The sequence below is a fragment of the Molothrus ater genome, chromosome 3 (genome assembly GCF_012460135.2).
Source record: "Molothrus ater isolate BHLD 08-10-18 breed brown headed cowbird chromosome 3, BPBGC_Mater_1.1, whole genome shotgun sequence".
Classification (NCBI taxonomy): Eukaryota; Metazoa; Chordata; class Aves; order Passeriformes; family Icteridae; genus Molothrus; species Molothrus ater.
In genome coordinates, this window is record NC_050480.2 from 39,942,296 (window position 1) to 39,970,033 (window position 27,738).

The 27,738-nt window shown below is 39.5% G+C and overlaps 1 protein-coding gene across 1 annotated transcript in view; it reads left to right on the plus strand.

Annotated features, from left to right (window-relative positions):
* The window catches only part of KIF25 (kinesin family member 25), a 41,090-nt gene extending 15,680 nt beyond the window's left edge, over positions 1 to 25,410 (plus strand). Inside the window, exons 8-15 of the mRNA XM_036381338.2 lie at positions 2,624 to 2,691; positions 7,659 to 7,733; positions 12,027 to 12,176; positions 13,244 to 13,420; positions 18,465 to 18,616; positions 21,070 to 21,267; positions 23,669 to 23,824; positions 25,014 to 25,410. Coding sequence (XP_036237231.1) covers positions 2,624 to 2,691; positions 7,659 to 7,733; positions 12,027 to 12,176; positions 13,244 to 13,420; positions 18,465 to 18,616; positions 21,070 to 21,267; positions 23,669 to 23,824; positions 25,014 to 25,171 — 1,134 coding nt within the window. The 3' untranslated portion in view covers positions 25,172 to 25,410. The remainder of the gene's footprint in view (positions 1 to 2,623; positions 2,692 to 7,658; positions 7,734 to 12,026; positions 12,177 to 13,243; positions 13,421 to 18,464; positions 18,617 to 21,069; positions 21,268 to 23,668; positions 23,825 to 25,013) is intronic.
* The last annotated feature ends 2,328 nt before the right edge of the window (positions 25,411 to 27,738 follow it).

Genomic DNA, 27,738 nt, shown 5'->3' on the forward strand with positions numbered 1-27,738 from the left:
AATCTTATGAAATATTTAAGGAATATAAATATAAGCACGGGATTAAGAAATGAAATTTGCAAAATGCTAACTTCCTGGTTTGGAAAGGACAACATAGACTTCAAATGTTCTATTGGTTTGCCTGGACATATATGTAGTTAAAATAATTTCCAGACCTGAAGTCTTTGTTAGTTTCTTAATATGAATTTATCTTTCTTTAAGAAAAAAATGTTGCAAGAATCCTTACTAAAAGCAGTCAATTTAAACTAATGTTACAAAAGTAAAAGAAAGTAATGTTTTATTGCCTGTTTACTTTGCTGTTAACAACTGAAGATGTTATGCTAGTAGCTAGGATAAATGTGCAATTTTCAGATTAAAATATGGGGTTTGACTTGTGTTGAGCTTTTAGTTGCAACACAGTCAAAGACTGTATTTCTGGAAACAAGTTAACCATTTCCCAGACAATGATTTAAAGGAAATTTTAGATCAGGGTGAAGGAAGGCTGTGTGTGGTAGAGACGCTGAGTTTATTAGTTTTGCTTTTTAAATCATGACTGCCTCTCCAGAATTTTTTCCTGAAAATACTTTGTGTGTGGCATAACCAGGCAGTTATTTGCCATGATTGTGTTAGAAAGCAGAGCCGCATTTGAGAACCAGATCCACAGAGACTACATAACTTCCATTTAGTCTGTGAGTGGGTTTTTTTTTGTTTGCTTGTTTAGAAATACATATAATTCTTAAGACGTGTGGTCTTTTCTAACATATTGTTCATCTTGTCTAGAGAAACATTATTCTGATTTTTAAGTCTAAAAAAGGCTTAAGATTTTACTAAGTGTACCAGAAGAGTATTGTATTTCAGTTTTTGAGTTACTTGAAGATTTTTGAAGTTTCCTTTTTGCTGTCCTGTGTATGCTCAGCTCCGCAACATAACATTAACAACTGTCTGAGCTTTTCTTCTGAAGCTTATTGTGCAATAAATGGGGAGAGTGAGTACACAGCACACATCAGGTTGAACCACTCCACACAGAATAGGACACTGAGCAGTGCTGGTATTGTCAATACCTGAGAAAATGAGCAGATGAGGAGGTACTGAATGCACAGACTCTTTCTGGTGGTGACAGCCCAAGGGGGAATGAGAAATATAGGAAATGCAGCCTAAACACAAGAAGAAGCTGTGAGGGTAGTCAAACACTGGCACAGGTTGCCCAGAAAGGTTTTGGATCTCCATCTTTAGAGACATTCAAAGCCTGACTGGACATGACCATTACAAATGCTCATATGAAACTTCTGCCTGTTAACAGTCAATTCTTTTGTTTCTATATTATGCAAATAGAGGTTTTTTTCTCTTATTTCTCACCTTAGAGAAAGCTTGTCTGCAAGTATATTAGATATCTGAATCAGAAATTTATTCTGTCATTCTATATATTTTTCAGATTTTTTTCCTTTTTCCTTCCCCTGGAGCCTGTTGGTTACTGATCCTATTAGAATTTTTGTGTCAGGCCATTTAGTAGCAGTGTTGTACTGAATCTGTACTCAGCTAAATTTGCCAGTACTGGGGTGGGTAACAGCTCATTCTGTACAGTAAGTGTTTTGTCATCATTAGTCTGATAATTATACATTTCTCTTCTCCAAAGAGGCAGAAATACTCATGAACTCAAAGGAAGAAATTTGGTGTTTATTAGCCTTTTGCACACTGGACATACTGTTATGTGATTGTTATTTGCTCAGCTCTTTATAACTTCATTCTGTGGCAATACTTATTTGAGGCCACTAGTTCAGCACTCCAACCCACTTGTCTGAAGCACATTAGGAATTTCAGCACTCCCATCAAATGCAGTAATGTAACCACAGGTTAGTAAGCTAGAAAATATCTTTGAATTGGATGAAGTATTTTGTGTGCTAGAGAGCTTCCACACAATTTGTTGTAAGTCCCCACATCTTTTTCTTTGCTTTTCTCAGCAATTTAGCAGCACTGGCTATGAAGAGCAGAACAGCAACAGAATTTGCTAGCTAAGCCACATCAGACTGCTGGGATTTTTGTACTCTGGTAATAGTTTAAAGGGCTGCTTACATATTTGTCAGACTTACAAAGTTACTGTATAACTCACCTGGAAAGTGCATTCCTCTAAAAACTCATGGAATTCTACAGATTGCTGTAGTGCAGCTCTTTCTCTTAGTTGAGGACTACCATGTTATTTAATAAAATGTGTATCTTTTACTTAGTTCCAGACAGAGCTATCTATGAAATCAATCTGAAAAGGCACTGTGAAAATTTGCCCAATAACAAAAAAACCTCTTTTTTGCAATTTTTTGTGCCTGTAGTGGTAGTTGCGGAGCTTGCGTTTACTTGCCTGTGACTTTCTAGGTACAATAAAAAGTTCAGGTAAGGGTTTGGATCTTTCTCTTGAACTTTAGTGCATGTTTTGTGTTGGTCATTATTTAATAACCTGAATGGGTTTTGAGAGCCTTTCTTACGGGTTTGCAAGTTCACTGCATTACGCATGCTCTAAAGCCTCATGAATTGGTGACTGCTGCTTGGACTTCCTGGTCTTTAAAGCTGTCAGCTGATACATTAGGATTGATGGATATTTGGTTTTGTGTGTGCCTCTGATATTAACTATAGTTAATTTACTCTTTTCTCTTAGGAAACTGTCCTTGTCAAGTGTAGCCGTCCTGGTCATGCCTCAGTAAACAAGACTTTTCAGTTTGAGAGGTGGGTAGTCCTGTGTAACAAATGGAAATCTTAATTGCTGGAAGATTTATGAAGACTAATATTTTTAGTAGACATTAGCTAGAGGATAATGCTCTTTTTGGTTGGGATTTTTGAGTAGGGTAGGCAAGAGGAAAATTCTTGGGGTTTTTTTAGTGTGATAATTATGTTCTTCTCAGGACAGAATAATGCATTTCAGAGAATGGATAACAGTCTTCCCTCTCAGTAAAGACTACTGATAGGGCTGAGTTTGAAACCTTTATAGAGACTTGACTCTTTTCACAACATGAATAGCTGTCCTGGTCCTTGCAACATGTTGCAATGTAGCAGAATGTTTTAAAGGTAAGGAAGCCTTGTTTGCCTTCCAGTACTTAGAGGGAGCTCTTAAGAAAATGGGGCCAAACTTTTTAGTAAGGCCTGTTGCAATAGGAACAGAAGTAGTAGTGGATTTAAACTAAAAGAGGGTTAATTGAGACTAGATATAAGGAAGAATATTTTCACAATGAATGTGGTGAAAAGCTGGAATTTGTTTCCCAAAGAGGGACTAGATATCAGATTCCTGGAAACATCTGAGGTCAGGTGATATGGGACTCTGAGCAACTGATCTAGTTGATGTCCCTGCTCATTGCAGGGGGATTGGACTAGGTGACCTTTAGAGGTTCCTTAAAACCCAGACAATTCAATGGTTCTATGAATTGAGGTGGATTGCAAGATTTCAGTATTAGACATAGAGCATGACTCCAGCAGAAACTGGACTGAGTACTTGTACGAGTTGATGTTCAAACAGCCTGACCAGAGGCAGGAAGGCAGAGCACTGGCATGGGAATCAGTGCTCCCCAAGGGAAAGGCTACAGTGGGACTACTTTCCATATAAGATGCTCAAAAATCCACACAGATGAATTGGATTTTGAATGCACCATTTGTGAGGTGCATTCAAAATTTAATGGGACACTAGAGTCACTACCAGTCTCAGTGACACGGAGAACTGCTGGGAGTCAGGCTGAAGGCTGCCTTCTGTTCTGTCAAAATAGTGCTGACTTGGACCTCTGAAAACAGGAATGAAGAGTGAATAATACAATGAGAACTCTGTAAATGACAAAATACAAAATTTTACCCCAATGCCTCTTTCTAATGCAAACTTTGAATCTGTATATTGCAATGACTCAGGAGGCTGTCTACCCTGAACCATGATGGAAAACCTTCTGGAAACAGAATACAGGAGGACAGTTTCATGCTTCCTTGCTTGAAGGCAAAATTTGATTTAAAGTCAGATGTATCCAGCATGAATTATCTGTCCTGGTTTAAACTTAATGTCTGAGCATGTTCAGCTGAAATTCCTGTAGGTTTGCTAACCATTGTTAGTCATTTACCCTTTCCTCAAGGCATTCTTTTAAAGTGCTGCAGTTTTCTACTCACAGGAGAATGGGGACTGCTGTCATGCAGGCCACCAAGCACCTGAAAAATCCTGAGATAATGCAGATCTTGGGGAAGCTTTACTGATCCCACAGGACTTCTTTGATATAGGACTTCTTTGATTCAAGGCATGTGAGCTCTCTTAGGGTACATGGCCCCCTCAGATGCTGCTAAGCTACTCAAAGTAATTCCTTTCACTCTTCAGCTGTACCTAACCCAGCCATACCAGTTGAAGTAAACACAGAATAATGCTGGAATTAACTCTGTAGAGCAGCCCAGTTAATGGTATTGACCCACTACTCCAGAGGTGCTGTGATTCTGGAAATGTGGTGTAGATCCTGGTAATCAGGAAAAGGGTTAAAAAAATGTAAATCCCCCAAAGAATGCAGCTCTCCAGGAATGTTTTTTTAGTGTCCCAGTACAGCTATTTTTTATAAACAGAAAAGCATATGTTTCTTATGAACTCTAGAATGTTTATTTTTTTAGCAATGTTTTATGGAACTAATAAATGTCAAAATATTTGATTTCAGCTCAGGAAGAAAATTCCAGCTTTCAACATGTTATGCTTTTATAATTTTATTGGCAAATCAGTTAGCAAAATAAAAAGGAAGCTCGGAATTTTCAATGTGAAATTCACATTAATCAGTGCACAGGGACAAATCTATCATTTGGGTAAAAATACATGGGGTTTTAGAAAGAGATTCTTTGGATTTGCAGCATCTTTCATGGTTTCAGATAGCTAATGAAGTGGGTGTCCATGCTTCAGCCAAGGCTGTGGTTACAGTGTAGCATAAACTAGTTCAAGACTACTTTAAACCACTTTATTTCAGTATGGATAGCATTTGAACCACAGCAGCTAAGTAGTGGCAGTAAAACCCCTTTAGGAAGTCAAGTAAATATTTGAGTAGTTACTGTAACGTGGAATCACGTGCCTTTCCTGGGATCAGCTACCGGAGCCTGACCCTGCCATAGCTATACTGACCCCAGCTGTGGCTGTCCTTGGATGAAATGGCCTCAAGCTGCACTAGGGCTTAGGTGTGTTCCAGCCTGTGCTCAGGGTGGACATCAAGGAGATTTTCTGCACAGAAAGGGTGCTTCAGCTCTGGAGCAGGCTGCCCAGGGAGGGGGTGGAACACACATCCCTGGAAGCATTCAAGAAACAACTGGATGAGGCACCTACTGGGTTAGGTGACAAGGTGGCGTTCAGTTAAAGGTTGGACTTGATGGCTTTGGAGGTCTTTTCCAAGCTAATTGATTCTGTGATTCTACTTGGCTGTGCAAATGAACTGCTAAGACTGATTGATTCTAGCCTGGGTTGTGGCCAGTAGCAATGTGTTTGCTTTCTTAGGCAACAAAAGTCATCAGCTGTGAATGTTTTAATCTTTAAAATGCCTTTCTTAGCATTTTCTCTTTTTTTTAAATTTACATAGTAGCTCTGAGATGTTTTGATGTGCACAGAAAAAATATTTCAACACATACTGAGTTAGAGACCTAGGTGGTTAAGATGGAGAACTGGATGCTAATGAATATTTCATCAATTGCAGATGATAGATGAAGCAGAGAAAAGTGTTTGGAAGTGCTTTTGCTCTTCTATATTGACCTTGCAGATTGGATGTGCAAAGTTTACTGAAGCATATGCTCATGTGCATGCAAAGCAGGGACAGAGTATTCAGTGCCTGTGTCCTCCTGGTCTGAACTGTGCCACATCCCTGCATATTTGTTGGTTTCTCAGTGCACTATGATGGCACATCAGTGGAATGGCAATACAAGCAGTATTTGTCTATCAAGCCAGACAAGTGCTCCTTCCCTGATTAAAGAGAGTACGTATTCCAGCAACTTACAATTAGTCTGTGGAACACATTGCCACAGGATGTTGCTCTGGGCCAAGAATTTAGCAAGATGCAGAAAGAAACTGAATGCTAATTCTAATAATATTTTTTTTGAAGCAGAGATTCAACTCATATTTCAGTTTTGAGGCCAGTATACAGCTTTTAAGGATTAGGATGAAACACAGAGATGAATTATTGTGTCGCTGACCACCATATTGTTTCTTGCTCCTTTCTCTGGCTGTTGTCAGGAAAAATGCTGAGTTCAATGCATTGGCTCCAATTCTGTATCTGTTTATCAGTGATCCCTCTGTATAAACTTATTTATGGAGAGCATGACTACAAAAACTCTATTTGTGCAGTCTATAGACTGCACCAGACAGATCATGGTCAGATATACAGAGAGGCTTGAGTAAATGCTGAAGAGCACACTTTGTCTTTATTCAGTTAACCCTGTAGTATCCTGTACAATCTGTGGAATACTGTTAACTGAAGTGTACTGCTGTACTGTATACACAGAGGAGTGACTACACTTTGTAACATTTGCTGCTACCAAAATTCCTGTTTCTAATTAGCCATTTTGCTGTGAGCTATAAAGAGCATATATCACGTATTGGAAAACAGAGCTAGACAAAAAAAAATCACCACAGAAAGATACCAGAAAAGGAAACTTTTTCAAAAGATAAACATTCATACCTCAAATATTTAACTGTGGGTAAAGACATTCATGTTTTAGATTCTGTTCATCTTGTATAAACAATGGGTGCTGCAGGCTGTAATCTTGGGGAGGATACATTTTTTGTGTGCTACAGAAGAAATGAATGAGTTAGGATATCCATGTTTTATGATCAGAATTTCCTCTCTCTGATGATTTCCTATTTTCAGGTCTTGATTTTATGTTGTACAGACCTGAGAGGATTGGAAGAAAGATTTCTTTGAAGATAACTATTGGGTTTTTTTCCTCTTTGCATTCAAAAAACATATGGAGCTGTTTCAGACATCACTGTATTGGCCCACATATTGAAATGTCATTGCTCTTTTCTAAGAGGTAGAATAACTCATGCAATTTAATTGTCTTCCATTCTGTTTAAAAAGGTCTGCACTCCACCTCATTATGTAAAAGAAAGTCTAGAAGTGTTGATTTCAGAGTAGGTAGTTCATCAGGGCTGGGGATGGAAACACCTTAGGCTGATATCGCCCACAAAGATATTACCCTCAGGAGCATTCTGATTTCTGCTGTGCCTCTGAGTCTTCTGAGACAAGTCCTCAGCAAGTCTGCAGTCTCTGTGCTTCTTGTGCTTCTTTCCTACCCCCCACCACGTCCCACCAAACTTCACCCGCATCCACAGGCCAGTACAACTAGGCCACTGTCTTCCATAAACTGATACATAGGAATCCCAGGCAGCAGGGATATTTCACATTCTAGTAGGTGTGGAAAAGTTACAGGGATCCAGTACAGCCTAAAAAAAGACTGAGTGCCAGAGGGGCAGGCAGGAGGTTTAGGATGAGTTCAATCCACGAGGGTACACCTATGTGTTGTTCTCCCCAGAACGCACAACAGCTGCTCCCAAAATGTGAGTGAGGACTTTGGAGTTCAAATTTTCAGTTCTGTGTCACAGAAATGTCAGCAGGTCCCAGATTATATGTCACTGGCCTAGAGTTTCTGTGGTCTGTGTTCTTGTGACAACATTTATATTTTTCTTTGGTTAATCATTGCACTTTGTTCCTCAGAGTTTACAATGATTTGGAGTCTCAAGATGCAGTATTTGCAGATGTGGCCCCTTTGCTAACATCTCTCCTGGATGGGTAAGTTAAAAGGTTGCAGTAAGAAAGCTAAAGCACAATAATCTACTGAAATCTATCAATTAAAAAAATACTTAATAATGGTGATCTAGTCAAGTTTTATGGCTTTTCAGTTCCATTTTCCTGTTTTCTTTCTACTCAGCACCAAGTGAATGCTGTTTCTCTGTAGAAACACTAAAAATAGGGATTACAAAATTTAGCAGAGCAGACAAATTTGTAAAAATATAAAAAAATCCCAGTTTTTTCCTCTGATCTGCTTCTGTCAAACTGATGCTTCGAATGGAAGATGTGTATTTTTTCTTTGTGTTCTTTACGTTATATTTTATAACTTTTCCAGCTGCAGACATTGTATGATACATCTTTTCCAACAGTGTGTTCACTGTGAACATTGTGTGCAATGTGAAAGGCCTGCCAGGGCCACTCTGTTCTGGTTTTGTGTCCAGCACAGCCCATAGGAGGTGGTGCAATTGATTCCTGGTTGAACCAGAACTGAGCATTCTCAGTCATTGTACTGCTCCTTCAGGCACTGGGGTAAAACAGAATTCTGGTTTGAATATAAAACTGATCAGTAACAAGCACTAACAAATACATGGAATTACTTCTAGCTACTGAAGCTCATGAAGTGTGATTTTTCATAACTACTGAGCCAACTTAAACTACTCTTGCAAAGAGGCTTTGATGTGCATATTGTTATAATCCTTGAGGCTTAAGCTGAGTTTTATACATAACTTTCTGCTCCTTTTTTCATCCCTGTTCCAATACCACTTAATTATATGGTAGGGCTGTCATGGACCTTTCACTCCCTGGAGAGGAAAATACAGTCCCTTTCTATTCGCAGTTGAACAGTGGGAATCCTTGTTCCCAGCAGTCTGCACACTGAAGTTTCCAAGTTCCTTTTGTTAAAAGCATCCTAGAAGAGGTATCTAAAGATACTGTGAATATTGGGAATACCATATGCCACCGAGAGGCCCCCAAAGGCTCCCTGGCTGAGGGAAGTCATAGATTGCTTTATTCTTGTTTACCAGTGATGAGTAACCACAGTTTCTTTAGCTGACCAACCTAGGGACCACTATGTTGTAGGCGTTTAAAGAAGTCTTAAAACTACTGCTTTCTCTCCCTACTTTTCCTTTTGCAATGATCATAATTTTGCCTTGGTTCAACAGGTCCTTTAAGTGTCTTCAGACACATCTGATCTGTACTTTGATCTGCTGTACTTCCCACTTACTAATTTTTACATGGGGAGAATCCTGTCCTAAAAGCTAAGATTTTGCATTCAGTTAGGAAATGTTCTGTTATTGAAAACAATAGACCTGTCTTGTTCTTCCAGAAGTGCTGTTTAAACAGAAGCAGATTCTCAGGAAAGGCGAGTCTGTGCATATGAGCACAGCAGCCTTCCCACTGTAAATGGGAAACAGACATAGTCTGAACCTTGAACCTCTTTGCTCCTCCTGATTGTTTTAGTCTGGGTTCCAAAGTGGTCTGTAACAACTTTTAGCTCGAGTAGAAGGGAGTGTTCACTCCTTTTCCATACTTTTTCTGTTTTTCTTTCTTAATGGATTGTTTCATTTTTCAGTACAAATATACAGGAAGAAAAGATTGTTCCATGTGTAAACCAGACAAAGTATAGCAGGCTTTAAAGTTTACCATTAGCCATACAGGGTCAACAGTGGAGTAAGATAACTTCTTTTCTTTACAGCATTGAAGAATCCAACTTGTTGTTATTTTACAAATGAACTTCTCCTCCTTTCATTTCCTTTAACAGTGTTTTCTCCTAGGGGTAACTTTGCTGGAGTGAACAGCCACGCTCTTTTCAGGAGAGAAGTGCTACAAAATTATTGGTATTTTAGCTTGAAAATAAGAACTTTTCTAAAGAAGACTATAACAGTTACATATTATAATAAAGTGGAGAAGGAAAAATACCAGGGCACATAGGTGAATCATAGTAAAAAATCTTCAGATTTCTCTATTTGAAAGCTTTATGCTGGAGCTAGAGCTCCAATGAAGTAAACTATAATAAATAACTACTATATAGATAAACATAAAGTAATCTGCTGCTTGTCCTATTGTTGAATCCCCCAACAATTCATTATCTCCTGTACCTGCTTAGATACAATACTGCTTTGGCCAGTTTTGGGTCATTTAGGCTGACTGAAACACTGTTTTGGCTTTGGCAGAGAAGTTACCACTGATTGATATATGACTTGCACCCTGTCTTCAATGTTCCAATCCTCTGCCCACTTAACTTCTAATCATATCATTTGTATCTTGTCAGAACTATTTTGTCCATCATGCATACTGTCTTATAACTAGCAGCAATTAAGGAAAATTTAAACAGCTGGACTATGGGAAAGTCCTTTAGGAGAGACTTCTAAGAAGACTAATTCTGTTTTTCCTAAGGAAAAACATCTGGCTCCTTTTTTGGTTCCAAAGATCTGTTTAATTTTGAAACAGGGCTAGAAGTCTCAGTAAGTTATAGGCTGGCCAGGCAGTATGTATGAGGAGTGGAACTGTGAAAATTACTCATGGTTAGTCTAGCTAAAAACTACCAAAATTAGTGTGAGCTTTTCTACTGATTTATGTCAGCAGTGAATATTTCAAGAAATCCCTCATTTCAGATCTACAGCCCTGATTGCTGTCACATTTAATTTTACTGTAGTGCTCTTTGTTTTCAATTACAGTTGAATTCATCTCCTTTACTTCATCAAATATATGACTAGACTCTTATTTTATACTCTGCAGTGCATGCTAAAATCTGGAGGGACCTTACTATAGATTCACTGACTGCAACTTTGACTTCACATTCCCAGGAAGGGTACCCAAGTATTTTCCATGCAGCTTATCAGCCCACATCTCTTTCCAACAAATGAATGCTTTCAAAATAATCCTCCTGAATTAATTGCTTCTAGGCATGCTTAATATGCATGTAAGTATTTCATGACTTGAAACCATACATTTAAAACAATTAGATGAGGGGTGTTCATTCAAATATGCTGGCATATGCTTGAAACTACATTTTTGATATGAGGAAAAGCATCAGATAATCAAAAGCAGCTGTTTCAGGTCTGCCCACAGAGGAGGTAGCTTAGGCAGTGAAATTTTATTCCCTGGCAGAAAAGGAGCAAGCCCATTCTTGCAACTCTTGCAGAGCAGAAGTTTCTGAAAACTGTGAAGCACTTCTTGTGTATGAAGGTTGTGCTAATGTCGTATCTCTGAACAAACAGGATAGTCCAGGGATAGAGCAGTCCTGTCAGCATAAATGCACATCTTCCAGGGCTTTGGCTGGCACAGTACTGTGGTCAACATCCAGCTTCTGGCAGGAGCAGCAGAGCAGGAACAGCCAAGGAGGGGCAAAACTTCAGATGCACAGCACAGCGTCGGTCCTCCATACAGAGGAGTACTGTGGCTGGATGCATCTGTATCCACCCACTTATTTTGCTTAAGATGTTGACTTTGATCTGATTGTGTTAGTAACACACTTTCCAGATAGGATACATACATTTCAGTTCAGATCCCTGTGGCACAGACATCCACAACAGTGCTCACAGCTGTGAACAATTCTTTTTCTATTATTCTCAATGCAAGAGGCATTTTCAGAGTTCTGTTCAATAGACATATTTACTTGTCTGCTTCAGAAGATGATGTTTCATAGGTGCTTGTTCCTCTGTACTGATATTGTACATTTTCATTTTCTACTTGTCCTTATCAGAGCAGTTCCTGCCACCTTTGTTCCAGAATAGTCATTGTGTGCATGCTCATTCTCAACTGGTGCTCTTGGTTTAAAATTTGTGCCTCCTATTCCTAGGGCTGTCTTCTCTGAGGGCTATGACTGATGAGCCTGCCTGAAAAAGGCTATGAGAGATGAAGAGTTCCCAGCTGTTAGGACACAAGTGCAGTGGTTTGCAGCACAGCACTATTACCAAATCAAGCCCAGAAATGGTTTACTTTAAAATGCTGTACTGTAAGCTGCAGTGGTTCAGGAGCTGGTTAAAAAGCAGCTCAGTAGTGCAAAAGCTGAAAGTTGAGCAGGCAAGGAGGTCTAACAGCGTCAATCATTCCAAGCTTAGGATCCTTTAAACTTCTACTTAAAAGCTTCCCTTCAACTCTGCTTAAAAATTAAAATCTGTTTAGGTGATGTTATGAACAGTAATTACTGTCAGACTTTGAGATCTGCAGAAAGAAATCAGGGCAGTGCTTTTATTTTCTTGTTTGTATTCCCATATTGTTTGGAGTTTGACTTGCCACCTAACAGAGACATTTGATAATGGTAAAATCAATTACAGCACTTCTATTTTTCAGGTACAATGTGTGTATCATGGCTTATGGGCAAACTGGAAGTGGGAAGACATACACAATGTTGGGACCACAGTTAGAGGGGAACTTAGCATTTGCCATAGAAGAGGAATCAGAACTTGGAATTATTCCCCGAGCTGCCCAAGAAGTGTTCAGGTAAAAACGAAGTAAAGGCTTGCCATCAGAGGCAGTCACTTTAAACTGTATGGAAAGGATGAAATAATGTTTGTAGTGTATTCATCATTACAGATTTCAGCTTCAAAATGGTTGATATTCATAGCTTCTCTGACCACCATTTTGTACTTGAGGTTTCATATAGATTTCTAGTCTCTCTCCTGCTTAATCCAACTTTCTAATACAATAAGATTATGCAGTTTTACTGTGTGTTATCTGTCCATCTGGCTTTCAGACTCTAATTAAACTTCTGAAATGTTTCCACCATAGTTGTGGGAGTCCAAAAGATAATTAAGTTCTGAAAAGTTCTGTGAAAATTGACAACTGGAATAGATGAAGAGGATTCAGATTAGAACCCAGTCCCAAGGAAGAAGGATAGTAGAATTTTAAACTACAATCTGTTCTTGTTTTAAGAGTTCTTAGATTTTTTTCAATTGAACCTAACATAGGATTGAACTGATATGCTGCTATGTATAGTAGAAGAGCCATTAGAAGTTTTTCCAGCTAAGCCTGTTTGTTTTGGAGAAGGGTATAAGCTAAATCAAAGAACCAATTTTGTATGAGAATAACTGTCTAATAGTAAATACTCTCCTGAAGAGAGAAGCCCTTAATTTATGGATTTTCTCAGGCTGCGAACAGATAACTTCTTCCAGATATAGTTTCCCTTATCTGTTCATTGCTTGCACTCTGCCAGATTTTATACTCTGAGCTCTGAGTGCAGAAACTGCCAGCAGAGAAATGGTATTAAAAAAAATCCTGAGATGGGAGGCTAGTGGAAAAAACAAGCTGGCACAGCTGTTTGGAAAACTAAATTCTATTTACTTCCTCAAGTATAAATAAACTGTATATTCTGATTCTTCAAGTTAACATTAGCATATGGATGAGGCAATTCCAAGGCTGCAGATACTTAGTAAATGCTTTTATCAGATTGTAATTATATTAAAATTAAAGAATAGATCTCTATTTACAGATTGTTCATTTGAGGTTTGACTTCAATATTTCTGGACTTTTTTCTTCAATTTTTTTTTTCTCTTTCTTTAATTTGCCAGGCTTATTTCAGAAAAGCCACCAGGAAGTTACTGGGTTGAGGTTTCTGTTGTAGAAGTGTATAATAATGAAATTTTTGATCTTCTGGCCAAAGACACTTGTGGAAAAGTGTTTGGCGTCAAGCGTGATGTTGTCACCACCAGAGAAGGGAAGAGTGATGTGCCATTGCTGACGCACGAGTGAGTACAGAGCTTGCTCCTACCATGCAAACGCTATCTGGTGTTAACACTGTGTAGAGCTGTCACAAAACTGCATTTTAGGCACCAGATTGCTTCTAAACAATGAGTCCTTACCATATGCAAAAAACAGGTCTGTTTCTGTTAGCCCAGTCTATTAGACTGCAGTTGGCTGCAAATGTCAAAATAGTTCCAGAAATAAATGTAGTTACTTTGAGTTATACTCCTGTGCTGAGTTCCTTCCACTCAGAATGCCTGAAGATTGCCACATATGTTGTTGTTGCTAGATATATGGCATCTTGTCAGCTGTCGAAAAAGAAGGGATAATCTTGGCACAAAGCACTTTCCATTCGGTCTCATTGAATTATAAAATTTACAGATTATAATCTAAATTTATGTACCAGTTGCAAATAATTAAGCAGCTGTATGGTGTTAGCTTTCCCCTCATGCATTGGAGTTACAAAAAATTAGAATAAGGTTTTAAGTGATCTTTTAATACAAATACCCATCTTAATATTACATAATGTTCTGTTTTCATAACTGAAGGTGTTAAAGCTGGAATTGTTATGTTGGCATTTGAACTGGTAGGTCTTGAAAATCAAGGTTCTTCTGACTAAAAGCTAAGCAGCAAAGCTTCTCACCATCCACTTGTAAGATGTCCCTCCCCAGCATTGGTGTATGCCAGGTTTGATCCTTATTTACACAACTGGACAGTGTAGGGAGAGCTAGGGTATTTAAGGCTACAGCTATGCTTACTTTAATGCCTTCTTTTACTTAATAAGCATTATGAAGATTTGTTCTAGTACTCATGGGAATGATTCTTGGCATTATGTAAGTGTGGCATACAAAGCAAATGTACAGTGCTTTCTTGTTATATATAAAAAACTTACCTTGGGTAATTAGATGTTAAAAATCATATGTTCATAAAATTTCATCCATTAAGAAGAGGGAATCTGTTTCAGATGCTTCAATTTAGTAATGGCTGTGTCATTTATCATAGAATGTCCTGAGTGAGAAGGGGCCCACAAGATCATTGAGTCCAACTCCTGGCCCTGCACAGGACATCCCCAAGAATCCCATTCTAGTACCTAGTCACCCTCTGGGTGAAGAATCTGTTCCTAATATCCAATGTAAACCTCCCCTGACACACCTGCTGGTTGTTCCCTCAGGTCATCAGGGAGAAGAGGCTGATTCCTGCCCCTCTGCTTCCCCTCACAAGGAAGTTGTAACTGCAATGAGGTCTCACCTCAGTCTCCTCTTCTCCAGGCTGAACAGACCAAGTCACCTAGCTTCTGCTTATCTGGCTTCCTTTCTGGGCCTTTCACCATTTTTGTGGCCTTTCTTTGGGCCTTACATAGTAGTATCAACATTAGCTAGAAAAAAAAATTAGAATAAGCAGTACTAGTGGCACCAGAGAGGTGATGGTACTCAGTGGAATTAAACTGGACATCTCTCTGTGAGCACCCAGCATGAGAACAGATTCCAGAAAGGAGCATGTGCATTATGGAGATGTCACATAAAGAAGTGTCCTGCTCCTTAAGTAAATAATGTTTGTGAAAAGAAACATCTTGCTCTATTGAAATGTTTAGAAAAGTATTAGTGTTTTCTATGTTTCTGAGGAAATGTGATGTTTTTCTTTGCTTCTCTATAATAATTCTTGTCATGGTCTAATCTCTGCTTTTCCAAGGGGAATTAGCAGTCAGATATGAAATGCATCCCATGCCAATTAAATAAAATGCACCATCAGTGGAGATAATTTTGTCCTGTGGGACTTAGTCACATAAGCAGACCAGTAGTTTGTTTATGTGTATTTAATGCTATTCCCAGCAAGCCTTGATAAAAATACAAGAATGTACTGGAGGATTGTGCAAATGTACTTTTATTCTACCTAGTGATACACATTTATTGATTTGTACTTTCTACCAATTTAATTGCTCATAGAAAAGTAGGAGCCCAGAGAAATTGTCAAGTAGTTTTCTTCACTGTAGGAGCTATATAACTCTCTTTCTGTGAAATAATAAGCACTGCAATATTCTCAGAAGGATTAACATTTGAATCTGGGGTTTGCCTGCTCTTTGGTCTTAAGGTTAAATACAATTTCCATAGAAATTCTGCAAGCTTGATTGCACTCTGCATGCTCCATAAGAACATGGAATGAATGAAAAGTGACTGGAGCTTAAAGTGATGAATCCTTTTGCCCTTTCTGTCTGTATTATGCTGACTACTGGGTTTCTCTATGTCTCTATTCTTGTATTTCCCAACTGTGACTCTACTCCAACTTTTAGTATCTAGTTAAGGCTCTGCTGTCAAGGGAATGAAAAACTCCAGAAGATGCTGGGAGCAGAACTCAACCTATGTGTGCTGAATCTTTCTTGGACGAGGAGCTCATCTTTTTCCTTTGACTAGACAGGAAAGGAGCCATATGACTTAGATAGTGAAGATGGGTGCATGTAGTGTGGGCATGCTGGGAGTTGAACTTTCCCTGTTTCATCAAAACCTCCAAGTAGTTTTTAATTAAGGTATTTCAGTAACTAAGATGCTGGCCTGGCATAATTTTATTCCTGAAAAATGCCTGTTCCCAAGGGAACTTCCCAAGGGAACTTTGCATAGTTAGTGGGTGACCCATCTCTTTTCATAGGTTTTGGGAAAGGGAGAGGTGAGAAGCAGTGGGACTCGTGCCACAGAGACAAAAAAAAAAAGAAGCTGCAATAAGGTTTTGTTTGTCCCTCTAGTTAATAAAATGGCTGCCCTGTTTATTTCTGTAAATTTTAATTTATGGCAAAGGAACCTGGTGCCTTGAACTAAAACTCTTAAAAAGCCACTTATCTCAATCAGTTAATTCGAAATTCTAATGCAAACATAAATAAAAATACGGACTTGTATCTCAATTACAATGCAAGCAGTGAAAAAAGTCCAATTCATAAACACATTATATTAATAATTACATAGGTTAATAAGAAAGAACAAACCCAAACAAAGTAAAGGAATCATTGAATGAGGCCACCCAGCTGCCTGAAATCTAAAGTAAACAGCTGCTGCTTTGAATAAAAACACATCCTCATTTATGATAATATTTCATCTAGAATATATTGGCCGGCTGGGTCTCATTGGCCTCTCCATTTATCCAATAAAGTACAGTAGTCTCTTTCCTGCTAACATGTTCATCTTACTGAATCATGAAAGCCTCAGTCTCTTTCTTCTTTTATAGCTTGGTTGACTTTGGAGAACTTTCAGCATCAAATTTTTAATGTAACCACAACAGGGCTTCTCTTTGTAGAATCCGGTCCTGGAACGTGCAGCACATAAGGCTGGATGGAGTCGTAGAGATTACACTAAAATATTATTTCTGTCAGTCCTGTGGGGGAGCTACTGTGCCAAGCTTACCACACTGGGCTGAGGGTGCTGCTTGTCTTCAAAGCCAGCTGCAACTTCCCAGCCATAGGTGACCAGCACTGACAGCACACCCTGAGCCCTGTCTTCCTTGGCAAATGCAGGGATGGGGCAGCAGCTTGCAGAATCCAACAGCCTGGTGCTGCATCCTAGCCAAGGCTGCTTCCCCCTCGGGCCTTCCAGTCCTGGCTGACTAGCCACTGGAAGATGCAGTTCAAGGCCTGGGAAGGCAGGATGCATGCCTCCTTGGATGAGAGGCAATAGTCAGGTCACTCCAGTGTAAGGCTCTGACTGTAGGAACTGGAGCCACTGGTTCTCTGCTGGTACCAGGTCAAACAAGCAGGAGGCATCCCCAGTGGCTGCCCAGAGGTAGAGGTGTCACCGTGGAGGCTGGCATGCGTGGCTCAGGATTGATAGGGGAAGTCTATAGTGATTGTTTACCTCGTGCAGGCCTGGATACACAGGGAACTGAGTTTAGCTGGCTGCTTCTCCTAAGTGCCTATAGATATGGTGTGGCCAAATGCTTTTCTGTGCTTCAGATGCCCTTGCTTTGTTTTTTTAAAGAAATTGTTTTAGTTGAGTATAGTTTGTTTTCTTTTGTTCTTCTGTCTCTAAACTCTTCAAGTATGGCTCTTAGCTTAAAATAAGTTTGTGCCTGGTGTGACTTTTACTGAAATCAGCCAAATCTAAGTCATAAAGACCTTGCCTTTTATCACATGCTAGCTGCTGCTGACTGCAGCGTTGTGGAACCAAGCCTGTGGCCTGTCATAAGTGTTATTAATAGTTGTGCTGTTACAGAGCATTCAGTGACCAGGCTATGATACACAGTCATCATTTATACCCCCACCTAAAAACAACTGTTTAGGTGTTCTACCTTCAATGATTATTGAAGAAGGCAACAAGTGAAAGAAAAGGGTAGGCAGTCTTATCTCATTTCTTTTAAACATTGCAAACATAGGGAAAATCATAGTGGGTGTTTTCTTTACCTAACCAATTTATTTCATTGTCTGTGTTTATTTCACTGTGTGTGCTAGGTCTTTGCCCTTGGATTGGTCATATTTGCAGTACTTCTTTTAGCAGGAAAAGAAAAAAGATAGTATGAGATAAATGGTCTATAGAAATTCACATCTATTTATTCTGATGATGTGCTCATTGAACAGTGGAATCCCTGGACTTTTTTCCAGGGATTCTGGATTTAATTCCAAATGTAAAATATTACTTCCAGAGGCACAGAGAAATTTTGGGGGCTTTTGTCTAATTCTGTACCTAAGAAAATGAGCTATCTCAGCATAAACTGGAGAAATCTACTTCTGTAAGACCAGAGATTCCAGCAATGTCTAAACCTGTGTCTTTTCTTCCAAAGTGTGGAGATATAGAAATGTCTGTTGCTTCAAGAGCTGAGCTATAGTACCTCTGGACCTGCAAGGCTAGCAGGCCACTTCTGCAGCACTTTCAGGACTGCATCACAGCTTTTGGCTTGAATTTTCATCTTTATCCCACCTGAAAAAATCTGTTTGTGCGGCTCAAAACTGAGAGTAGTATAAGGAGAAGAGCAGGGAAATGGAAATGCTGAGGTTCTCATTCAAGTTGTCAGCTTTCTTGTGTGATTTTTTCCTGCAAGTCAGTTAAATATCCTTTCTGTTTCTTTACTTCTTAGGACTGTTGAAAATGTATCTGAATTTTTGCATCTAGTCAACAAAGGCCTACAGCTGAGAGTCACGCACCCAACACTGGTGCATGCTCATTCCTCTCGCTCTCATCTGGTAGTGACATTGACCATAACCACAGTTGTCTTTGGAGATAACTTTGGTAAGTAGGATGTTACTAAGATACATCTGGAGCCAGTTGTTTTTATAAAAACAGTTTGTGGACTGGGAGGTTTTCATATTGCTTTTTCTTCCTTTTTCCAATGTTTGATACATGCCCTCAGTTCTTTTCCATTTTTCTAACTTCTACATTCCTTCTTAAATAACAGACCATTTTCATGTTTGTAGCACTTTTCTTTATATCTTGACTTCCAGAGTTGTTGAAGTTTTATTGCATGAGGTAACTAATGAATAAGTGTTATCAGAAAGTCATAAGATAAGGTATAAGATAGTAAAGATCTTGATAAGGTACATACTCAAATAAAGTAGTTAAATCACTTAGAATGAATAATTACATGTCATAGAAAGTTTGTGGTTAAGCTAACCATACATTTTAGGGATCATCATATGCTTTTGGTTGAGAAAGAATTAAATTTATTTACTCTTTGCCTTGCAAAAATGCCCTTTAAATTCAGAATCTTTTGAACTGTTAATAATAGGCCACTGTATGAAAAGACAAAATACTTGTCCTATTTACTATGGCAACATTGATATTTCTGCTTTCCACTACCATACCAAGACTTACCAGTTTATTGGTTGAGGAACAACTTTCTTTTGGGGCTCTTGAGGTAACTTTGTTTTCTTTTGCTCATGTTATAATTAGGCTCTCTGCTTGCAGTGCTGTGGTCCATCTCCTTCATATTCTGCAACAACAATATGATTTTAGAAAGTGGGAAATATTTAACATTTTTTTCCTTAGACTGCTATCAGAAATTAAACCAACAAAAAAGCAGAACAAACAGTGCCCTCTCTTACCTGTGGGCCTTGCCAAAAGACACAGTTAATTTATAAGCTGCAGCTCCAGCATTCCCGATGTTAACTCTAGTCAGCTTCAGATTCTTGTCAATTCGACTGATGGTACTTTTTGAAACTCAGGGCTTGCACCATTAGCACAGCAGCCATCTTGTCTGGTCCATAATCCCCTTTGCCACTTCTAATTGCAGCCACCCCACTGTGCCACGTTGCCTGGCAGCAAAGCTCTGCAGAAATGGCTAATTGTTGTTGAATGCAGACTCTGGCTTTTGACTCACAGCACGTGGGTGAAGATGTGCACTGTAAGGGAACAGAGAGAGCACCACGGCACCTGGGACCTCACTGCAGCAGTGTGGCTTGTTTAAAAGGAAAGGATCCTGATTTAAAAGCCAGATGCCATTGTCAAATACCTCAATGTCAGATACCTTAGTCACTAAAGAAAAAGTTGTCAAGTCTGTGATGAACTCTGCACCTAAAGCCAAGGTTGACAAGCCAGCACTTTTTCAGGTTTGATTAAAGTATTTTAGCATTTTGATCAGTATTATCTGTTGTTTGAGGAGACCTGTTTTTTAATTTCATTGTCTAAAACTGAAGAGGAGTGGGAACACTTAGTTTGACATTGTATGGCCTGAAGCCATTTATTCTGTGTAAGCCAACACAGCTGCTCTGCCTACACTGTGAAGATCTGGCTCAGGGCTTAGCAGCAGCCTACTTGGAGAAGTACAGACCTCTGTAAGGCAAGTCAGTCTGCTCCTTAGTCAAGTTTTGCAGTTGGAAACTTTCTACTATTCCAACTAGAACTCTGTAAACACCCAAGGAGGTCTGTTGTCTCTATGACCTGTAGCAGAATATGTGCCTTTTATTCTTTTGTTCTTTCAGAGAGAGAAAGAGATAGATGAAAACCAAAACACTAAGAGAAAAAAACAAACTACTTTGGGAAATCCATTTTGCATATATTCCTGCTAAGCTAATGTGAAAGCAGCTTTCCCAGACAGTATTTGTCTTCCTTCCCAGCAAATAGAGAAAGCCAGATGCTTCTGCTGAGGAATGATACTAGTAGGTAACCAACCTGAACAAGTGGGAATAACACTATTGAGGCAAATAGCTCGTCGTGTGGAGATCTTGCAGTGGGATAGGAGGGCAAAAGGAAGTCTAGGGGGGAGCAGCAGCAAAGGACAAAATAGAAGAGGCAGGATAAGGATTTTTTTTTTTTTTTTTTGCCACAGCACCAGCAGTTGTAATTTCAAATACATAGAATCTATTTTCCGAGCCTACTGCTCCCAAGCATCCGAAACTGCATTTTGGTTACAACAAGTCTAAAACTTTTTTAAAAGCTTCTTTAAAGTCCTTACTGGACTCCCATTTCTTGTTTTCCACACAGATGTCAACAATGGGGATGTTGGATACAACACAATCTACACCGAAGCTTGTTACCAATTGGTACGATCAGTTTGATGAGTAAAACTTTAAGATAGAAAAAGTCATTCAGCCTGCCTGTGCCATGAATTCTGGCTTGTACATTGCTTCTGTTAGAATAGCCTGAAGCAACAGATACTGTACATTCCCCTATTGATACTCCATTTTTTCCCCATCTTAATTTTCAGTGTCAGTGAGAAGCTCTCTTTTGTTTTTTCCATTAACCAGGTATGTTATGGGAAGATGAACAAACCAGTCAGAGACTAAATAAAGAGGCTTCCTTCACCTTTCCACAAAAAATGAGAGACAATAAATCCACCTCTTCTTCCAGAGCCTCTTCACCGGTGCAGCTTGAAGCCACTGAGAAAATGAAGCAAGTCAAAACGAGACTGCAGCTGGTGGACCTGGCTGGGAGCGAGTGTGTTGGTAAGTGAACATGTCTGTTTGTGGGCATGGATCCTCATGGATCTAGATTAGAATAAATGCCTTAGTCCTTTATGGAGGGATGCATGCTGCTCACACAGGGGTGGTTTGAACCCAAGACCCATAAACAAAATTTTGAGGGCTGATTGATCCAGTTTTACACTGGTACAGTTTAACTCAAAGTATGGCTGTATAAACTTGAAAAAAGCCCAGGACGGTTACCCCTATCATAGATACACTGTTTGTTCAGATTGCTTTGATTAGGCCTGTTTTCCTATTCTGAAAATTAGCATGTTTTGGTACATAAATGTTTAAAGGGCATAAATTATTTAAATATTACAAATATCTGTAATAATTGATATCACCACGTGTGGATTTTTCTGCTTTATTGTGGAAAAAGTCTTGGAGGAAATTAGTGTTGAAAAGATAATATTGTTTTCATTGTTTCTTCAAAGCATTTTCCTCCTGCCTCCTCTATGCACACAATAATTTCAAAAACTTGATTATTTCCTAAAGGACAAGCTTTCTTACCAAGAAAAACCATGCAGCCAAATGTATCATTCCAGAAATAATGTTTTGAAAAGTGAACCAGTATTATGAAAGAGTCTTTTACTTTACTGCCAAGAATTCTTGCTGTTGCTCACTGTTAAACTTTTGTTCTACAGAGAAACCTAATATAATCCATTATTTTTTCATTTGCTCTAAATGCTGAAAACATGTAATTGAGCAACAGGGCGTGTGTTTGTTCTCTCAGTTAAATCAGGACAAACATTTCCTCGGTTTGGGGCTCAGCAGGCCAGATCCTCCAGTGAAGCCAGAAGAGCTGTGCTCACATCAGTGTTAGATGAGTTAGTTAGTGGCAGACTGACCTCTGCCATCAGATGTGCTAGTGGACATATTGCTGAAAGTGAGGGCAGTGTTAACTTGTAATTGTTTTAAAATGTGGGCAAATCTAAGTGAGCAGCAGTACCCCAAGCTTCTCACGCATGTCAGCACCCAGCCCTGCTGGCTCTACAGCTGGCCTGGGTAATTTGTAGCATTTACAATCCAATTTGTCCCTTTTTAGCAAATTGTGTTTCGCTTTGAAAACTCAGCTAAATGCTTTATCAAAGTTCATCTAACCAAATGCAGATAATTAGTAGTTTAAACATGTAACCCCTGCCCTATTTGCAGTTTTCTTCTTTAGGGGGATAACTGTTATTCCAGGAGTCCACTTTTCCTTGATATACAAGCAGCCTGAGGATGGCTGTATATATAATGACCCCAGTAACGTTACCTGGAGATTCATCCTGTCTTGGATTGTTATCCACCCTTTGGCAGGGTCTTCCAAACTGTTTTGCTCTGTCTCTGACAACTGGAGCCTCTACCACTCCACCTCATCCTCTCCCACAGTCACAGTTCTATAGCCCTCCCTGTCCAGACTTCTGGGGTTTTTGCTACTACTGTACTTTTTCACATTTCCTTCTTGAGCTCCCCTTTGCTAGAAAATGCTGGCCTAAGGGGAAAACAAGATCTCTAGCCACTCTCTGTACCTGTCTAGAGATAGGAGAGTAGGCAGTAGAGGAAGCTGTTGGCCTCATCTGATCCCACTGTCATCAGCTCTGCCTGACATGGATCATGTGCTCTGGGTAAGAAGTGACTGAGGATGTATGTGTACCTCATCCACTATCCTCAAGAAAGCTTGAATTTGAGTAACATGATGCTAAATGCTAATAGCAAATTTCTTGTCCCCAAATGGCAATGGTAAGGAGAGCAGGAATTAATTACTCTTAACTGCACCCTCATCCAGACTGATCAAAGAGTTGAGCTTGCAGCACCTCTTTGAATTGGTGCAATGTGTTGCATAGACCAAACCTTTATTGTGTTGTTCAGGGGCAGCATAGCTATGTACAACCATGCTGGGTGGGTGGTAGAAGGGCACCTTCTACCACCTCCTTTATCCATTTCCTTACAGCAAATCATGCCATAAAACACCACTCCACAGGCTTTGGTGAAGCCAAAGACTTCACACTTGTGGCTGCTGTACAGTTTTCTTGCTGCAGCTTGTCCATGAGTGGACAAGACACCATCAGTGTCTTGTCTCTATTTCCAAGGGGATACAGATGGGGCAGCTAAGTATTATAAAAAATGGTGGAACAAAACAGGCTTCTCTTTGGGGCCATTGTGGACTCGTGTTTTCAAAAGCAGTGTTGTCTTGTCTGATCTAAAGGTGTTCCTGCTTCCTTGGTTCCTTGTTCTTAATACATATGGAGCAAAAAATGCATTGTACACCTGCAGAGATCAACTTTAACATGAGATGCTTTGGACCATCTGTAGACATTGAATCTTCTTTAACCTTTCCTTCACATTACAGTTTTGAGGCAGATTTGCTTAGTGTTACCAGTGCCTTTTTGTACTGTACCAGGTCTGTCTGGAGTGACAGGGGCAGCGCTGAGAGAGACCTCCTTCATCAACCGCAGCCTGTCTGCCCTGGCCGACGTTCTGGGAGCGATAGCAGAGCAGCGAGCTCACGTCCCGTATCGGAACAGCAAACTTACACACCTGCTTCAGGACTCTGTCGGTGAGGGATTATTCTGATTCTTGTTCAACAATATAGATTTCTTCTCCTGGCTTTTCCTCTCCTTTGCTGTGTAAAACTAGAAGATGATCTTATATTCCTTGCTTGAATGTGCCCTCTATTTCAAAGACTCTGGCTTGGGAGAGTGTAAGTGCACACTGACAGTTCTGAACTCCTGAATCAGGCTAAATCTTGCTTTTTCCAAAGCTCAGTTTGAAGAACAACATCTCAATAGGATCATGTAAAGGGTAAAAATTGCATTTCACCTGTGTTTCATGTCAGGTACAGTTTAAAAGTTAAACTTCAATCTTTGTTACTACAGGGTATAATCACCTGCTTGCACATTCCTTAACATCGTGCCCTGTAGCAGCAAGACAAAGAAGGAAGACAGGACATGGCACTGTGCTACAATTTCCTTTTGTGTTGGGGTCACTTCCTCTTCTTTAGCTCCTCATCAATGCAGAAGCAGTTTTAAAGCAAGCATTATGCCTGCAGTAATATCAGATTTTTGTCCATATGTGTAGTACATTAGACCATTTTTCTTCAGCCAGAAAATATTAAAAGCCCCTATGCTTTTAATCTCCAGTTCAAGGCATTGATAGTGAATGAGATAACAGTTCTTCACTTTCTGAAATACTATGATTTTTTTTGCTTAAGCTTTGATTTTCACTTAGTACTGGAGTCCCTACTGTGAGAAGGGAAAGCCAAAAAGAGAAGTGAGAGCTATGTTGTATAGGTGCTCAGCCTGATTTTAACTAAATCTGTTGTATGACTTTGGTGAAGTGTTGAAAATGGCCATTTCTTCCTTTGTTTAATTATTGTCTATAAACTCCAAGTCTGTTTCATTTTATTGTCACACAAGCTATTTTGCCATTACCCCAAATTTACAAATATTTGACAGAACTAAAATAAGTGCCCAGAGCCATAACATACATGATGATTATTTAATTAATCTAATAGGGCAAAAAAATCTACATTATATCTAACAATATATTTGCCCCGAAGTGTTTCACAATTTGTAGACTCCCCATGAAGGAGCTGTCTGTTTCAACAGCCCTTTACAGGAGCAGTCTTCTGCTTCATGAAAACAACAGTAACTTGTGCTCACTGTTGTGTATCAATATGGTAACAATGTATAACTTACTGAAATAATGAGGTAAATAAGTATGTTTTGTCTTTCCCCTGCTTTTAGGAGGTGATGCTAAACTGTTGGTGATGCTGTGCATTTCTCCTGGCCAAAAGTACTTAACAGAATCAATGCAGTCTCTGGGATTTGGAACTCGTGCTCGGCAAGTTCAGAGAGGACAAGTCAAGAAAAAAAATTTCCCAGTGCCGAGTAAAGGAAAATAAAACCTAAGACTCCTCTGGATTAAAGTATCATTAATGAGTTCCTCAGACTGAAATGTATATTGTTGTCCTTAAGCCATTCTTTTACATATCAACTGCCAGATAAAATAAACAATCCTCACCATGGCATTAGTAAGCAATAAACCTGCTAAAGATGTTCTTGCTCCAAAGATAATAGCATGTATTGACAACAGCTACCCACCATCTTGGAATGGTAGAGAAATAAACTGGGCTTTAAGACATGGCTTTGGTGATGTGTTTCTTTAATTCTGCTTGTCCTAAGTCAACAGGACCCTGATTTAGGGTGGTTTGCTTCTGACAGGCCAAGGGTGCATTCTGTCTTCTCAGTAGAAGTCAGGAGTTTAAATAGCATTCCAGTGCTTCATAGCAGCAAGTGAAATATGTCCTCCCAGCTTGGACTAAAATGAGACACATAATTTTTTGACTGCTCTTCTACATCTGCATGGATGGGGTCATTCCTAATGCACTAGCAACAGGTAGGAGTGTAAAGGAACCCATGAGCTGTACTGAATGGAGCTTTGTTCTCTGGTTTTAGGTAGGAAATAATGGCATTACTGAGATGGAGAAAAATAAGTAAGGCTATATCTGTTATCCCTCTGGAATGTAGCTTAGAAAGCAAATGAGGGATTACACAACTTTTTGAAAACACACTTAAGTTAAATAGTTGGAATGAGTCCCAGCTCTGCTGAGTTCATTAAACCCACAGCTTTGCCTCTTTGGGGGGTATTTTTGCTTCATGAATGCTGAGAGGCCCTGAACCTACAGATCCTAGTGGGACCCAACTGGTACAACTGTTGTAGTAATCTGGCCTATTGTTTCACTTGCATTTCTGAAGCAAGTTAAACACATCAAAACCTTAATGCCGTGCCTTCAGATTAAAAAAGGATAACCACACAAATAAAACACCAAACACCAGCTTGTGATATGCTGTTTGTCACCTGCAAGAGGCTTTCACCCTTTTACACCAATGGTGAGACAACATCATGCAGGGTTTGTGAATGAAGGGACACTGGGAGAAGTTTCAAGAAGTTAAGCAATGTTAGAGGTGAGAAGTAGGTCCAAGGTGAACAACTGGAATCAAGCAACATCTGATGTGTTCTGTGCACTAAATTATTGCTCAGCAGAGGCCTCAAGAGCCACTCTTAATTTTTTTTCCACCAGCAATTACTCTGCCCCTAGACTGGGAGAGAGGTCATTGTTAGGTCACTCCAAAAAGGCTTAAATTGCAGTGGCCTGCCCCAAAAGCTGGAGTTTATAGTACTCCAAGTCACTTAACCTTCACAAGCACAAATATTTATCCAGAGATTATGTAGCATACTACTATTGGAATTTCACCCTTGAATATATAACAGCTGCTGTGTTGCTTGCAGTGCTCTAGTGCTCAGAACATAAGTATTGAACCAGAAAGCTGTAATAACACTTGCTTTCCTAAATAATGTCATGAGGGTAAAAAAAGCCTTAACTTTACCTGATTCCAGCAGTAACAGAGGGGTAGAAAACAAATCTGGCCATGGGAGTTTAGGAAGTTGAGTGGTCAGTAAAACAATCTCAGGTGAAAGTGTCAGAGTGAGGAATGTCAGCCTGGTAAACAAAATGCAGGAGCAGCTTCAAGCTCACCTTAGTCTCTGGACAGCTGGGTTACTAAAGCAGCCTGGATTACAGCTCAAAGAGAGGTTAAGTAATGAGGGCTGATTCCATCAGTAGTTAAAAGTCAGTCCAAGTATTTTAAGGATTTGACATTTTTAAGTGTTACACAGAGGCACGACTTGCATGAGCTGTTCTTTCTTTTCTTTTTCTGAAAAACTGCCCTTCAAAACTTTGAATTTATTTATAATCTTTGTTGTAGGAGAAAAGCAGCAGTACTTATTATTGAAGCAGAGAAACAAACCACTCAAATACGAGCAAAAAGGTTAAGTTTCTACATTAATGTTAACTCTACCAAACAGAGTATGCAGCATTCCCTACTCCTGTTTTCCTTGTCAGCATAGCATATCGCTCACTGTTTGACCTGCACAACAGAGTGTACAGGATATGCAGGGCACCAGGGTTAACATTTTGTTCTAACAACTTTCAGGTTTGGAATTTCCTGGGTTATAGAAATGTGATTGCTCAATCCCAGTGTCAGAAAGGAAGAAGGGTAAAAGTTGTAAGGGTGAAATGGCTTTACTCATGTGTCTAAGCTAAACTGCCTTCTGTCCCAAGAGTCACTCAGGCCTGCCAAAGGAGGATATTCAGACATGTAACTTATGTCTTGGGGAGCAAGCAAAACAGCATGTGCAAGGCCCTGTACTTCTTTGCTGTCATTTTTCAGAATTTAGATATTTCATGCTTTGAAATTACATCTGTTTTAGAAAAGCAGATCTGACAGATATTCACAGAGCTGACCTCGAGGTTTCCCTCATTGACTAAAGCCTATCCTGATAAACCAGTCCTCACTGTGTTGGCACTGTCAAGCTGAAACACATACCAACACTGGGAGAAAGAAAGAAAAGTGATGTTTGAAAGAATTCTGAAATATTGAGATAGAAGGGCATAAGCACCAGGGAAAA